Source organism: Dromaius novaehollandiae, chromosome 16, assembly GCF_036370855.1.
Source record: "Dromaius novaehollandiae isolate bDroNov1 chromosome 16, bDroNov1.hap1, whole genome shotgun sequence".
Taxonomy (NCBI): Eukaryota; Metazoa; Chordata; class Aves; order Casuariiformes; family Dromaiidae; genus Dromaius; species Dromaius novaehollandiae.
This window is the reverse complement of record NC_088113.1, coordinates 19,221,051-19,233,138: the sequence shown is the minus strand read 5'-3', so window position 1 is coordinate 19,233,138 and position 12,088 is coordinate 19,221,051. Positions and strand designations below refer to the sequence as shown.

Genomic DNA, 12,088 nt, shown 5'->3' with positions numbered 1-12,088 from the left:
CAGAGGTCAGAGGAAACTGCCCTGACAAATTTTCAATGAGAATTTTAAAGATAAACAAAACAGACATTTCTGTACATCAGCAAGGACACAGCAATTACATTTGGGGCTCAAAAGACGTGGTTTCAATCCCAGGGCTTCCAGGGTTCTACAAAGTAGTCACTTCTCTCCCTATGCCTCAGTATCCCCCGTGTGAAACCCTCACAATTGCATCGACCTCCTTTATAAAGTATTTTCAGATACAAAATAAAAAAATCTTTCATGAAAGATGCTGCTGATAATAATGATGATACTTTTAGACATGACATCAATTCACAAATGTTGGAGCTAGAACCAAACTCCCCTGTTTCCCAGAGAGCCCCTGAGTTTACATTTAACTCTCCACAGCTCACATATTAACTAACTGGAACTCTCCCAAAGGTTTTTGTGTTTCGAATCTGCTTCATCTAAACTAGCCAGCATTTAAATCCCACCTGCATACTGGTAATACAGAACTGAGGGTTTATTTTGGCCTAACTTTACTGAGGACAGCCCAGACAGAGGGAAAATGGTGTCGTTATTCTTTTGAACTCTACCTCCACCGTATAGTCCTCTGCTCCTCTGGGGGCTGCTGAGCAGAGCACCAGGTACTGCGTCGCTCCCTGGGCTGCCTTCCAGCTCAGCCTCATGCTGTTGTGACTCAGCTCAGCAACGCGCAGGGAACGGGGGGAAGACAGAGGCACTGAGGGGAAAAAACATGACAGAAAGACTCACAAAATAAGCCAGTAAAAGCACAGTCCCCTCCTCCCCTCAGATGTTCAAGTGTATCAAAGCCAAACTGTCAGTTTAAGGAAAGCAATTAGGACTCACAGGAAGAACATGCTCAGTGTATGAGGTTTACCACAAACCCAAGAGGAGTCCTGGCTTTGCAACAGCTACTGTAAGCCAGTGGACATCTGCCCAGCATCTAACACAGTACAGCAACCACCTTATGGATAAACAGGATTAATTAACGTGGAACCCTAGGATAAAAAGGGACAAGGGGCTGAAACATTTCTAGCAAGGGATGTTACTCCCACGCCAGGATAAGCTTAACACAGTGCTCTCCTCTGCAGAATGACACAGGTGGAAAGGGACCCCTGAAGGTCTCTGGTCCAACCCCCTGCTCAAAACAGGGCCAAATTAGAGAGGATTCCTCAGGGTCTTGTCCAGCCAAGTTCTGAACATCTGCCAAGGACAGAGATAGTTGTACACAGACTGTCCAAACTTGAGAAAGGGGGAAAAGTACTGTGCCAGGCTCCAGCCTGAGATGGTCATAAAGAGCTTTGTATAGCTATCACAGAACCGTCCATCAGTGTAATTCTCTCTACTCACAACCTACATGTGGAGGTGACGCCTCTCAGCCCGTCTCCCACAACAGTGTCATAAAGCGCAAACACTGACACCAAATATTCTGTGTGCGAGGTCAAGTTGGCAAGCTGCAAAGAGGAGACTGCTCCATCTAAAAGCACCTGAAAGCACAAAGGAAGGCTGTCAAGATAGTGAGGTGCAGCAGGTCTCTAGCAAAGAAACAGCTGAATTAGCCTTCCCTAGCAGGTGTGACTTCTTTGTGGCAGTTCTGTGCCCAGAAACATGAAGTCCAATTGCCCTCCTAATTTTGTGCCACCTAGTATCTCTGGGGAGGCTCTCTTGCCCTCCCCAAAATACACAGGGCCTTAAGAAAGCCTACCCTCTAAGGATGGGATCTGTACAAGCATCTATCAAAGGCTCTAACAGCACTCTCACTGAAATCAGCGGAAACCCATCAACCATTTGAATTTGCTTTTCTGTTTTATTCTATCCATCACAGATGAGCATCCTTAGGCAGCTCAATGTACTAGCATGTCCACTCCAAGTGATACCAGTGCCCCATGGGCTTGCAAGCAGCCGGTGCAGTGACATGGGTCAGCCTCATTGCAAGGGAGGGCAGGGGTGGGGGTTCAGAGCAGCGGGGGCAGAAAGGAAATGCTGAGCGCCCACAAGTTGAGAAACAAGAATGGCAGCTGGGAAGCTAGAAATCTATTTTCTCTGAATATTGAAAGGCTGAGCAATCAGAAAATTATATTAACAGTGGAAAAGCGTCAATGATTCTGGCATTCAGGGAACTGCAAGCCAGGATTGTCCGCCCAGCTGAAGATCTAAGGGCAAAATTGACAGTTTTCTCCTGAGTCAAAGTCCATTGAACACCCCACCCCAGATTCAGCGAGGCTACACAAGCGGAATGGAGGGCAGTACTTGCCACCTCAACAACAGCAAGGTCCTGAAAGTTTTGGCCTGTCGTCCCCAAATTATTATTTTTATGACACCATGGCGATAGCAAATGCTTTACAGAAAACGCTAAAGGACAGATATGTACATGACTGAGCTTAGTCAGAACAGAAGCTTCAGGGAGGGGATAACACTGTTTAAGAGACAAAAATCTGCATCAGAATATCTTGCAGTATGTCTAGCAACATATTTATTCCTATTTCTCTTTTGTCTTGCCATCCTATCAGCTGACCACATTTGTAGTCACAGTGTTCATTTAATTTCATACCTGGCTTTAGTTGATATCCTGTGATATCACACTTCAACCCTCATCTCTTAGTCTGTTCAAGTCTACTTAAATTCCCAGCCACCACCTGGAAGATACTGCTGTCAAAGATGTCCAAAGAAAAGCCTCTCACCTCTTTGGGGATGCCACCCCTAGATGGATAATACACAATACGGTATTTCTTCGGTGGTCTCAGAGGAGGATTCCAGGTCAAGTGCATGCCCTTAGAGGTCACAGCTGATATTCTAAGGTCAGTTGGGCTCAGCTGGGGTCTCGAGTTCCCAGGGATATCTTTCACAGTGCTACCTAGGAATTCAAAACAGTTACTTTCTTATACTATCTTCTCGTGCCAGATGTACTTTCTTACTCATAAATACGAGTGATATTTTTCAAATCAAGTTACAGCCTCCCTCCCTGTAGAGTACAAAAACTGTTCCAAACTGTTCTGAAATAAATATTAATAAGCTGGGCATACAGAGAACATAAATACTCCACTAAGAACAAGTTGCATATTTTGATAGATGCTGAGAAAATGTTTTCATTAAAAACCTGCACTTTTGCCTATATACAAAAGATGACCCAGCTTTTTTCAATCCTAAAGATTTGTCAAAGTGAACAAGCAGAAGGTATTTTGGTTTCTTTTTTAAATAGCCCAACTTTCTTTAGGCTAACTTGTACCCGTGAAAAAACAGTCTAATTGTATCAAACAAGTACAAATTAGTAGGGATGAGTCAATTTATCTCTACGAATCTCCAGAGCATTAGAATAAAAGTACATTTGAAAGTCTGACTCTCCCATTCTCCTTAGGCCAATCTGTGAGCAGGGAGAGATGAAAATATGTACATGGTATTTCTCCTGAGGATGCAAGCTAACATCTGGAGTGGTTCTTCACTCTTCTGTTCATCACACAAGCTGCTCTCCAGCAAAGGAAAGAAATAGATTGTTCATTTTTAACTTGAAAATGCCTTGGAGATCCATCATCTAAAATAAAGGGTGGGGAAAAACTGTTTTTAGATGTTTTGCTATTTCCTCTTTCAACCTCCACATTTTCACCTTAATCTCTCTCTAATCTCTTCCCATATTAGCCCCTTTGTTTTTTCTGCCTCCTCTTGGCTGGAAGAAACTCAGAGAAGGAAAAGGTGACAACACAGTTATCTCACAGTAGGATAACGGAAGTGGGAGGATAAGCCATCTCTTCGCTGCAACAGTAGTTATTGTCATTGGATAATTATATCCACTAAGAGCCATCCAAACCACTGGTAAGAATGGTCATTGTCCGTACTGACACACAGTCCAAGAATAGATAACTCAACTGAGAGCAGCAGAATGGAAACAACTACAGGTAACATCTCTCTGTAGCTTGTTACAGACAGTAGTGAGTCTGCAGTCGAGTGAGGGAGAAGAACTACATCCAAAGGGTCCTGTAGAAAATAATGACCACATGTGAAACTGGCCAACAAGGGGACACAGCAGGAGCACTGTCAGGCAGAAACAGAGCTGAGCAAGGAGACCGGCATGGGAGGAGAAGAGCTAGGCAGAGCTGAGAAGGTGGTAGAGCTCATGGAGGGAAAGACAGGAGAAAGGATCCAGCCTGGCGGTAAGCAAGGTGTACAGCCAGCAGGGAGGAAGCCAAGCCCACACAGAGCAGGTTTCACTTCACCTGTGCTTTCGCTGTTCCTCTTCTCTTTGATCCTGGTGCACAAGACGCGGGTGAGCCTGCCAACCAGAGAGCTCAGCAAGGGGAAGTCCAGCACATTGTACACTGTGAGCTCCAGCGGCTCCGAGGCCACCTGCTTCAGCTCTGCCTCATCAGCGTTTTTCACCCCTGGTAACAGAGTGCAGAGAACAAGACTGAGAAAATTCCCCAAAGAACAGCTTTCAGGCCTTCCCCCTGCTTACGTGTTGTTTGTACAGGAGCAGAATGGGGCTGCCATCATCGTGCTCTCCAAGCAGAGCCTTCCAGTCTTCCCAGTGAGATGGTGATTTCTGAGAACGGCCTTGGCCTTTTCTGAAGCTACAGCCTCAGTCCAGCCTGGGAATGGCTTTAAACTCTGTGGGGTCAAAAGATCTTCTGTGGCCTGGAGACAGTTTAGTGAATCCTTCTTGTGTTTTCCTGCCTCCCCATCACTTGCAGGCTTTGCTACCAGGAAGGCAGATATTTTTCACCCTGAGAGGCAGTTGGCATAGATGGGGGAAGGAGTGAATGAATAAACAACATTTCTTATATTTATGAGGTGCCAGCATTCCCCACAGAGAGTCTGTTGTTCATCAGAACATCACGTTGCATTTCGAAGAGTTGGGGATGAATTAAAAGCACACCATTTATTTCGCAGAACTTCACCACCGCAAAGCATCCTTTGCCCCATCGCCATCCTCATTAATCTTCTGCAAACCAAGCCCCACCACAGACCACAGATTTTGCTTCCCAGCTCAGAGACAGCATCGGAGCCAGAGTAGATCAGGGTTTATTCCTCCTTCACCCTCACTTTTCACAACATTCAGTGCTGACATTAATGGCAGGGCCATGGAAACTAAACTCACTGCTTAACCCTCTAAGGATGTTTTGCTTCATCAGATGACACCTCAACCTATCGCACTCAAGCACAGCCCTGACTTCACCCCGCCACATGGCTCAGAGCAGCTGTGCCCCCACTACATGTACAGGAAGGGTTCACATTCAAACCAGCTCCCACACGGACTACATGCTCTTGTAGTGACAACTAACATGCTTTGGAAATTATAGCTCAGGCTCTGATATGTAAAGATCAAATGACATGATCTTCTAGTTAAAGAGGAAAGGGAAAGAGCCCAGCCAAGAACACACCTTTAAGTGATTTCAGATTTTTCATCCATGGTGCTGCAGAATATACAGCTGAGGATCAGCAGCTCCCTTCAGTCTATGAAACAAATCACAGTGCCAGCCACGTAGCTACATAACCCTATGTAATAAACCCTTTGCCTGTGTACTCCTGGCATAAATTAGCCCTTTAAGTTCTGGAGAATGCAATTTTAAGAGACTTTTCTCTGTAACTTTATTGCCCAGGTATTAGTCTCTAGCAGACTCATTTAGTCATCAAGGACAGAGCTGCACATTTTGTGTCTTGTTATTGCTGCCAGATAGTGAACAGCAGACAATGTTATTACGCCAAGAAATGGAAAGTTGTGAGAGGTAGTAATCATAAAGGAGCTCCCCTGCCCTCCCCAATACAATATCACTTGTCTAATTCCACATGTGAGAACACTCTTCTCATGGTACAGGTCCCTGAGGCTGACAAGGTCTTTACAGATGGGAGGTGTGAAATCTTTCTGATGAACTAGTGGTTTTTTTGTTTTGTTTTTTTTTAAACAAACAAAATCCCCTTTAAAGACACTGCCTGTGCTGAACAAATGAGTCAATTTTCATCTTAGCCACAATGCAATAAGGTCTTGCCCACTATCATAGTTTTACAGCTTCAAGCTACTCCTATCAAAGTTGAGGGAACATAGCCTTCAATTTGAAGAAGAGTGAAAGTAGGTTAGCCTTTTCACAGAGCTTAATAGCTCCTCAATAGCTGTGATCTTACCAATGGCAAATATCTCTATACCCATGTTTTTCAAGGTCTGAGCAACCAGGTTGGCATCATCTTGGGATTTTCCGTCAGTCAAGAGGATCACCAATTTCTCTGCCTCCAGTCGGGCACCAGATTCTGGTTTTAGATTCTGTTCCAGGACATGAGTCAAAGCAAGGCCTGGGGAGGAACACAGAAGGATGGTATGCTAGAGCCTCGCAGATAACCCTCAACCTTTACTTCTTTTTCTGCCACACAGTGGCCTTGTTCCCCATGGAGGATATCCTGTGAGAACAGCTTTCTGGTCTGCAGCCCCAGAAACCATGTAGCAGACACCTGAGAGCTGGAGTTACCTGTAAATGTGTTGCCGCCCTTGTACCGCAAGCTCCGCACGGCCTCCAGCACCTCGTCCCTCGTAGCGTAAGTGTTCAAATCCCACTCTGTGCGGGGATCACTACTGTACTGGGACAACCCTGGGGAAGGCAAGAGCTATCAGCATCACGCAAGCCAAGGAAAGCCAGAAGATGGGACTGGTTTCAGGAGGAGGAGATTACAGGCTTGTCTTGATAGGATGACAGAAAATAGTGAATAAAGTGTTGGACTGGGGGTCAACAGACCTGGTTTCTAGCTCCACTTCTCTACATGGTCCTTAGCACACAGACAACTAGGTGATGCCTCAAGCCTCACTGGGTGCAGTGTTACTTACCCCTGCAGTGGTGCTCTGAAGCAGCTGACAATGTCTCAGCACCAGTCAGGAATGCCCCCAGGTCAAACTAAGCAGCTGCAAGGAGTCGGATGGATTTGCACTGTCCACACAGGCCACAAACATTCTGTTCTTTTTAATCTTTCTCCTTTCCACTCCATACCTTGTCAGTTTTCTCCCTAGCTGAGATGAGCCAAATTTTCAACCAAAGCTTTTGCACCGTGGGTCTCCTGTTTTGTGCGCAGGCTGCCCAGTGCCATCAGCTAGCTTGAGTGTCAGAACTGGAAGCAGCACTGTTCTGAACCAAAGCAACTCCAGGGTAGCACTGACATCATTCAGTGCACCGCTGTGTAAACTGAGCACCTCGTCACAGCTAGGCAGGAAACCTCAAATGTATCCAGCATTGACTGCTCCCTAAATGCCTGACCCAGTGCAGCTCAGAAGATACCGCTTCTGCTCACTGTGCAGCTACTTTTTACAGCCGCTAGAGGCCAGAGCTTGCTACCAGACAGAAAAAGCTGTCAAGACTGGCATATCACACCCCAGCCTACAGGAAAAAAAGCTCCTCAGAGTAGCACATAAACACAGAAACAGAGACCACAGCACCTTCAAACACAGCTATGTTTTCAGAGAAATTTCCCAAGGTCAGGAAACAGGAAGGTCTCCTACCTACTCTTATCTCGTCCTGTGCAATATTGAACGGGGAAATCAAAGTGCTCAGGAACTCTTTAATGAGCTTGAAATTGCTGCGTCCGATGCTCCAAGACCCATCCACAAGCAGGACGATATCAATCATTGCGGACGTGTCACACTGAAACTGGGAACCTGAGGGAGAAAATGTTTGACACTGAAAGGAGCAAAAAGGAGGAAAAAATGCTTGAGTTTTAAGATAAGAAACAGATCTGAAGTGTAAAGCCTTGTCTGGGTGGCAGATTGGACCCTCTGCCAGCCTGACACATCCCACCATCTTGGCAAAAACCATGCAGTGAAGGGCAACAGGTCTCGGTACCAAACAGCTGAGTGGCAGGCAGTTGCATTTCTCCAATTAAGGGGTTAAACTTATCAAAAACCGTGCTCCTAATCTAGGCACTGCTCTCTGCAAACTGTCAACTTGATTACATCTCAGCCCCAGTCTAGCGCTTCCCTTTTATCTCACTCTATGTCTCAAAGAATTGCAGGTGATTGTTTAATTCCATTCCACCACGAGATTCCCTGTGGGCTATAATTATTTAGTGGCTTTATATTCCATCCAATCTCTTCCTAAAAACCTGCTGGCATCACAGATACTCAGTCCTGTCTTTCTCCCCACCCCAGGCCTGCAGCTTAACAGAGGATAAGATAGGGCATGTTGCTGATCAAATGCATCTTCCCTGAATATTTTTCAGATGGGGGATTTTACATCTGCGGTGGAGTAAAATACATGATACCATCAAGATTCAGCAGGCTGCAAACAAGTTACTCACAGCCATGGCTTCCAACTGTTCTCAAGGGACCAAATGCAGATGCTTTGGCCAATCCCATTTTCACCAGTAAGCGTCCTCTTCGAAGGTGCTGTGAACCCTCTACCCTGCCATATTCTCAACTGACAAAAATGAAGGATCAGAATGGATCAGTTATCTGGGAAACATGAAGAACAAGTCCAGGATGTGGAGCAGGTTGGGTAATCAACACCACTGATGCACTCCTCACCTTCTGAAGACTTATTTGCCCTTTGGATAGGTCCATGGCTGGGTGGGACTCTTCAAGAATGCAAACCCTTACATGCATCTGTCAGTAGTCTGGGGAGGTGACAACATGTGTCAGGAACACAAATTCTTACACTTGTGAAAACAAGGCCTCTGAGGACTGGAAGAAACCTTTTAAACAAGCTGGAGTTTGCTGCCAGTCAGAGGAGTTACTGCCACTGCTATCAGTGGTAGAATGAGTCCTTTTTCCCAGTTAGAAAATCATTATCAGTCTAGTCCAGATTTTAATTGTTCCTTAAAAGCTGTAGTGATAAAAGCTGTTAGCTATAGATGTCATTTTATGGCCCATGTTGGAGAGCAGCAGCTGTGACTGGGGAGTGCTATACATCCAATTTTATAAGTGGGAAAATGATAAAAGAATATGAGTTTGAATTCAGGCTGCCTCTGTCCCAAACACAGACCATTCTTCTCCTCGATGGATTAATAGATTAGGATAATCGAGACAAGGATTGGAAAGTCTGAATAAGAAACTCACAGTCTACATTCAGACTACTCAAGCCTCACAGTTTGGGACAGCTCACCTAAATCACACGGTATTGCTCTGCTTCTTCAGTGGGTAACACAAACCTGTAAGCTGGAAAATCATGAATGAAGAATAGAAGACAATGAATAAATGAACGCTCCAGAAGGAATTTTTGGCCTAGCTCCAGTTTGCCTTAAAATCTGTGATGCTTTGCAGAATTGCAAACTTTTCCAGTGATCTGTGATAGTTCCCCAAAGCATGACATGGCAAATAAAAGCAAAATCAACAGCACTCTCATTCCTGAAAATCTTGGTGACAGATAGTGGGCTGGAAGGCTTGTATTCAACAACCTTAGGGAGCACAGTGCAAAAGGAGGAATGTGTTTGAAACTCCACTCACCTCTCTTCAGCGAATCCTTTGTGGGTTTTTCTTTGCCTAGAGATTCTCGTCCTGAGTTTGCAGGAGTGCGCTGCGATGATTTAGTGCTTGTTGGTGTTGTTTCTGTCACACTGGCCTCAGCACTGGGTTGGTTTCTCACAGCTTCACCTGAGACCTTTGACTGACTCCCTCTCTGCCTTTTCTTTTCAGTTCTGTCCTTTGCTGTGCTCCAAAAAGAAAAATCCCATTGTCTCTAGCTGTGTTATCACCCATGCAAACTGCTGCATTTATTGACTGATTTCAGCCACATTTGACAGAAGTGTAGGGGGCACAGAGAAGATAAAAGTCCTATAAGCTTTATGAAAACAGGCGGCTAGATAGAGAAGACCATCTCCATTCATGCCTCTCTGAGGGAAGGACTGCACGTGGGCTCATGAGTTAACATAAGAATGTAGATCACATCAAAAGTTTGTCCATTCCATTGTCTTTGACACTGAAGAATAATGAATGTCTATAAAGTATAAAACCAGAGAAAACATATCATGATATCAAATATCTGGTTTACTCTCCAAACTCCAGCAACGTGGGACTCAAAAACATCCTCAGCAAATAGTGGTCTTTATGTACAATGGCCCGTGATAGATCTTTCTTCCATGAACATCAAGATCTGCTTTTTAAACAAATGAAAACCTTGTTGTTAGGCAAAAGAGAATCTACACAGGTTATGTACAAGCATCAGGCATAGGGGCAAGCTCACACCTTTTTGGAGACCAACTGCAGCCAGGCTTGGGACACAAAGCTTAGGAAATTGGCATCTTTAGCTCCAGTGCTCGTGGAACAACTTGTTCTCAAAAGATCAGCACTCCATTAAAGGATTTGACAGTACCTGCTGAATTTGAATACTTGTCAGCCCCAGGCATGCATGGATGTACTCTGTCTGGCTGGAGAGTTTGGCTGGGATGAGGGACAAATACCTTAAGCTGCTTATTGTGTTTTTTGTAGTTAGGAGATGTATGCCAAGGATGTGACTGAACCACCACGTCTTACTGAATGAGTGCCCCTGACAAGATAAGGATTGCATGGGGAAAGGTGGATGTGATGCTGGGGGACAGTTGTGCTTAACACTCCAAACAGACCTTGTGACTCAATTCCACAAGATACTTGGACTGTGCAACATCTTCCTGATGCTAAAGCAGGAGCTGTCATCTGAAGACCACTCCAAACCCAACAGGCCTGTCCACCTGCAGACTGGATTTCCATTTCTTACACGCTCTGGTAGCACAGCAGAGGCTCTGGCTCAGAGCTGCCGAGTGAAAGATGCTGTATGAACACAGATCGGACACATGGCCCTTTTCCTCCGAGCACACATCCTTCCCCAAACACCAGTCCACCATGCCTCTGGGCATTGCCCCCTAATGCTCTGTGCACCTACCTGTCTGTGTCAAGACTGCATTCAGGGGTGGTGGAGTGGCCTCTGCCACTGAGCTGTGCTCAGCTGCTGAACTTCCTGAAGAAGTGAGATTCTTTTCTGACATAGTTCCTGCGTTTCTTCGGTTATTTCTCGTCTGGGATGCATTTTTGAGCTCCTCAACTATAGGAACAGCAAAACAGGAAGATAGAGTCAACGTAGCCACGTTTGTGAGCTTCACAGTTCATCGCTCATCCCTTTGGTCTTCACCACTCCCTTTCTAACCTTCCAATCAAAATGATAACAGACAGCGCTGTTATTGCAGCACAGTCTACAGGGCACATACCAGAGGATGAACTCTGAAAAGCCAAGTCTCTGAGAGCCGCAGGGGCTCTCTGCATGGAGCAAAGAAAAGTAGCACACTCTACTTACTCACGAATTTCCTTTTGGCAAACAGGGCTTCCTGGGAGCCATTAAGCACATAGACCTGCAACGTGTATTCCTTGGTAGGGCTCAACCCCGCAACTGTGGCTTTGGGAGTCTTGGTTTTCAGCATAACTTCTTGCTCCGAGTCCCCTGAGGTAGGACAAAGCCACAGTTCAGAGCCTGTTAGCGTTCAAATTTAAGCTGACAGTAGCAAAAGCATAGCTGAAATGCAGAGAATGCCTGTCTAGGGACCTCAATCATTTCTAATTTCCTATTTAATTTTGTGGATTTCTTCATGATTTTGACTTTTTTCCCAGTCCAGAATTGAGCAAGTATTTTAAAATCCCTGATACATGCCCAAAACAGAAAACCAATTTCCACCCAGCATTAGTGTGACTCTCACCAACTTCTCCAGGAGTTGCTGATATTTAAACTTCTGAAAAGCCAGTCTTCAGAGGCTGAAGGTTGGGCCATTACTCATAAAGACCACTTATGAAAACAGCCAACCAAGTGATTGGCTTGAGGTCATACGTGACAAAGCGAGGAAGTGGCTTTGCATCTCCTGAGGCCCTAGCTGGCACTTGGGATTCACTTTGCTCATCTCAGCCACTCTTGCCGTGCTACCTATCCCAGCAAGCCCCATCTCTCTCTAGAGGATCAGCTGCTGTCTGCAGATAGACAGCTCATTTCTGGAATCAGCACTGCTTCCAGCTCCCTGTTGCCCTTGCTCACACTCCTGCTGCCACCAGGCCTCCTGACGGGCCTCGCTGCTCTCCGAAGGCAGGCAGGTTCCTTCCGACTCGCACACCGGAAGGGAAACGCACTCTGGCTCCTTCTTTAGCCTGCGCTGCTGCAGTGACAGCAGTGAG

General features: G+C 45.6%; 1 protein-coding gene across 1 annotated transcript in view; it reads right to left on the bottom strand.

Annotated features, from left to right (window-relative positions):
* COL20A1 (collagen type XX alpha 1 chain) overlaps window positions 1-12,088 on the bottom strand; it is a 63,825-nt gene that overhangs the window by 43,050 nt on the left and 8,687 nt on the right. Inside the window, exons 4-13 of the mRNA XM_026092843.2 lie at window positions 11,226-11,369; window positions 10,818-10,976; window positions 9,407-9,607; window positions 7,469-7,624; window positions 6,450-6,569; window positions 6,112-6,276; window positions 4,209-4,373; window positions 2,682-2,854; window positions 1,358-1,487; window positions 573-718 (exon numbers count right to left, since the gene is read on the bottom strand). Coding sequence (XP_025948628.2) covers window positions 573-718; window positions 1,358-1,487; window positions 2,682-2,854; window positions 4,209-4,373; window positions 6,112-6,276; window positions 6,450-6,569; window positions 7,469-7,624; window positions 9,407-9,607; window positions 10,818-10,976; window positions 11,226-11,369 — 1,559 coding nt within the window. The remainder of the gene's footprint in view (window positions 1-572; window positions 719-1,357; window positions 1,488-2,681; window positions 2,855-4,208; window positions 4,374-6,111; window positions 6,277-6,449; window positions 6,570-7,468; window positions 7,625-9,406; window positions 9,608-10,817; window positions 10,977-11,225; window positions 11,370-12,088) is intronic.